This window comes from Etheostoma spectabile, chromosome 19, assembly GCF_008692095.1.
Source record: "Etheostoma spectabile isolate EspeVRDwgs_2016 chromosome 19, UIUC_Espe_1.0, whole genome shotgun sequence".
Lineage (NCBI taxonomy): Eukaryota > Metazoa > Chordata > Actinopteri > Perciformes > Percidae > Etheostoma > Etheostoma spectabile.
Window position 1 is genome coordinate 2,929,544 of NC_045751.1, and position 3,651 is coordinate 2,933,194.

At 40.2% G+C, this 3,651-nt stretch overlaps 1 protein-coding gene across 1 annotated transcript in view; it reads left to right on the top strand.

Moving 5' to 3' along the window:
• The window catches only part of LOC116707102 (adhesion G protein-coupled receptor L3), a gene marked incomplete in the record, with an annotated part of 258,534 nt that overhangs the window by 239,037 nt on the left and 15,846 nt on the right, over positions 1–3,651 (top strand). The window contains 1 exon segment of the mRNA XM_032544265.1: positions 662–753. Within this exon segment, the coding sequence (XP_032400156.1) occupies positions 662–753 (92 nt within the window).

Here is a 3,651-nt window from a genome sequence, read left to right on the forward strand (position 1 = left end):
ATATGTCAACTTTTACTCAATACTATTTCAAAACTACTTCAATTTGTTTTTCAATTGCTATAAAATTGAACAAGACACCCGGAAATGAATGAAAGTAGAGATTTGTACTTGCCAAAGAGCAATGGTATCAATCATATTATTTTGGGTAGTTACAATTGGTTAGTTAAAAAGATTGACAAAACATTGATATGGAAAACGGGTTGACAACATGAGGGTTAAACTATATCCCACACATTAAAGGCTGTCATTGCATGTGATAAACTGTAGCAGGTAACATGATGGTATAAATCCTGAAAGTTCTTCAAGCATTTCAAAAAAATTCCGTCAATGCCAAATGTTTTTTTTTCTAGATGTAGAAACTGTGAAAGAAAAGGAAAGCATTGGCAGTTATTCCCTGTGGTTGGCTCTAAGTGTGAATAAGTCAGATGGAAAGGCTCCCTCATACAAGTATGCAGCTATCTTCTCTCACTGTTCCCTGTTTAGTCTGTATACCACCACACAGGTGTAATTGGATTTTGTGCTCTGTTTGGCAAAGTAGAAAACCAAGTCTGGCTGCGGCGTTCCAACTCGGTGCTACAAAGTGCTCTGATTTAAAATGAATGGAAGTGAAACAGGACACATACAACCTCTCTCTCTCTGTGAATCTCTGTCTTTCTCTCAGCTCAATGTGATCTTCCTGGGCATCGCTCTCTACAAGATGTTCCATCACACGGCGATTTTGAAACCAGACTCCGGTTGCCTGGACAACATCAAGTAAGAGCACTCAGATCACACAGATATCCATTAAAGTTGAAAAATCCAGAAATAGCACGGCTTGTGACGTTTTGTTACAAATGGAAAGGCTGTTTCAACGTGAGTGTGACGGGCTCGCGTCCACTAAATGCTTTCTGACAGCTGAATGGTATCTAATGCGACTCACTTTTAAACCGGCATTTCTTTCAGTTTAATGAACCCCTGTTTAAAGAGGGACATTTGGATGTTGCTCGAGCAATTCCCTTTTTCTCGCCTCCCCCTTTGATAATTTAAAACCTTATTAAAAGCAAATAAGGTTGTAAAACGCCCAACCCAATGGTGTGGGAGTCCGCAACGTAAGCACCTCTTGTTATTCTCAAAGGTTGTGTCAGGCAGGGTTAAAATCAATCAGGGATTCTGTTGCGTCTCTCCATCATTATCTAAAGAACATAGTTGTCGGCACGGGAAAAGGCCAGGAGACAATCTGACAAACCTGACCTGGTGTTATCTTGGTGTCAACATGCTGCCAATGAATATTCTGTGTGTGTGTGTGTGTGTGTGTGTGTGTGGTGTTGTGTGTGGGTGTGACAGCTGTGTGTGTGTGTGTGTGCGTGTGTGTGTGTGTGCGCGTGTGTGAGTGTGTGCGCGTGTGTGCGTGCGCGTGTGTGTGCGTGCGCGCGCCTATGTCTGGCTGCTTTCAGATTAAAAGAAAGCTTAGGGACAATAATGGTTATGTAAGTCAGATTTAAACTTTCTTTGCGTTTACGGGGTTACTAGTAAAAGTAGAAACTTTTCGTACTGGTGGAATTTATTTCTGTTTTGCAAAAGTAAGTTTCAGCTATTAAAATGTTTCTATTAAAGTTTCAGATAAAATAGCGTTACTCCAGGCAAGCCATCTGCTAGTGCAATATGTCGTAAAATGCATATACCCTTAGTGTGGAATAATGAGAGAGGCAAAATCTGTCTGTTTAAAATTAAAAGACCATATGAGTGGTTTTGAAAGTTTTATCATATTTATTACAAAACAATGCTGCTTGTTTTTTTCTTAATTTAGATGTATTTTGTGTACTGCTCAAGGACTTAAGTTTCATCCACACGTCTGGCTCGTAAATGAAGAGTTTTATAAGTTGATTTTGAAGGTCTCTTTACCCTGTAGAATGACAACATTTTTGCTCATTGTCTTTGACGGATGCTCCTGCTACCTGATGCCATGGCAGACTCATTCTACAGATGGGGTAAAGTTGTTTTGCCGCCCGTTTGCTATGATGGATAAGGGTCTCTGCTCTGTTTTTGCTGTCCGCCTCGCTTTTTTTAAACCACTCTGGACACATTAGTCGACTTTATGGCCGGCGCGCTGGCTGTGTTTTTGTGGCATCACATCACTGGTTGTGTCTCAGCACAGTGGCCCTGTCTGCCCTGCTCCTCTCGGCAAACTGATACACAAAAAAAAGAAATAACAATCTTCCGCAAGCATGATACAGCATTCTTAAGCTGCACCATGTAAGACTGTATTGGGTTTTTCTGTAGTGTGACCTTTCTGACATTACTGTCATCTAAGATGACATGTGGCAGAAGGGCCAACATTTAACCGTCATATTGTCCTTGGGTCAAATTTGACCCATTTTCATTTTTTGTTAGTTTTTTTTATTGGCACAAAAAATGGGCCGTCAAAAAAAATATAAATATCCAAAAAAAGCACCCACAAGATTGAAAAAACTGACAAAAATGTTGGAAATAGCGATAATAATGTTGGAAAAAAGTGACCAAAATGTTGTGTTGGCTTCCAGTCAACAATGGAAAAAAAACAAGGGTTAAAGAAGTTTGACGTTTGCTACATTTGTCACTTCTGAGAAACACACAAGTATTTTATATTATATTATATTATTTTATATATTTTGAATTTGATGGTTGTATCAGCCCTTTGGAAGTTTAGACATATTTAGTTAAAACCGTAGACTGTATATCAAGAATGGAGGCAGGAGTATTTTGATCGTTGCCATCTTGGTGTTTTGTAGCCAGAAGTGACCACATTTGGACAAAAAGGCAGGTCTGCTGAGAATAACCCATCTAAGTCAGTGTTGTGTATGGCGCTGCACTAAGCTAAATGCTAAAAGAGGGAAAGTCACTGTGAGAGCTTAAGTCTTAACCAGCTTAAACATTCTTCAAATTTAAATTGTGCAACCGAATGATGCAAACTATTGGTTTGAAACTAGTTAGTTACTCTTCCCAAAAACATTTAGATTTACTATTTACTATCTTTCATACGCGTGCTGGTCTTACAGGGAGGTGTGTTCAGGTGAATTCTGGGAGTATTGCTATCTTGAGGCAGCGGAAGGTGATTGCGCCATTGACCAACAAAAACCTGGTCTAAACCAGTTTTTCAATAACGTCAAATGAGCCAATGCTCGTGCACAGCGCCCGCACACTTTGCTTGTTACACACACAGGGAAGCGCAGCAGCACACACATATGCACAAGATTTAAAAAAAAAATAAAAATAAACGGTGCAAATCTGCCATCAAAGTAGCAATGTTCCAAGGTACAAAGGCACCTGGCTGTTAAAGGGAATGGAAGATGACACTCAACTTGACAATTGGTTGATTGCATGTTACATCCAAAACACACCTATGAATAATGTACAACCCTTTAGGACCATGCACATGGCACAAGGACCCTTTTTCCCGCCATCAAACTAGCAAAACTGGATTTGGACAAGCCCTAAAGGCACTTGTGCGCAAAAAATTCGCTTATGAATTACACACAAGCCGTTGTTCAAACACTGATGGAAATACAGGCAGACCCCTAGCAGCCCCTTGGCTAGCTCTCTTGCTTATATACTGAGGCATTGCTTGGAAATATATGCTTAGCAGAGCGCTATGATACTAGTCTGGCTATCACCAGACCAAGCCAAGCTCAATAG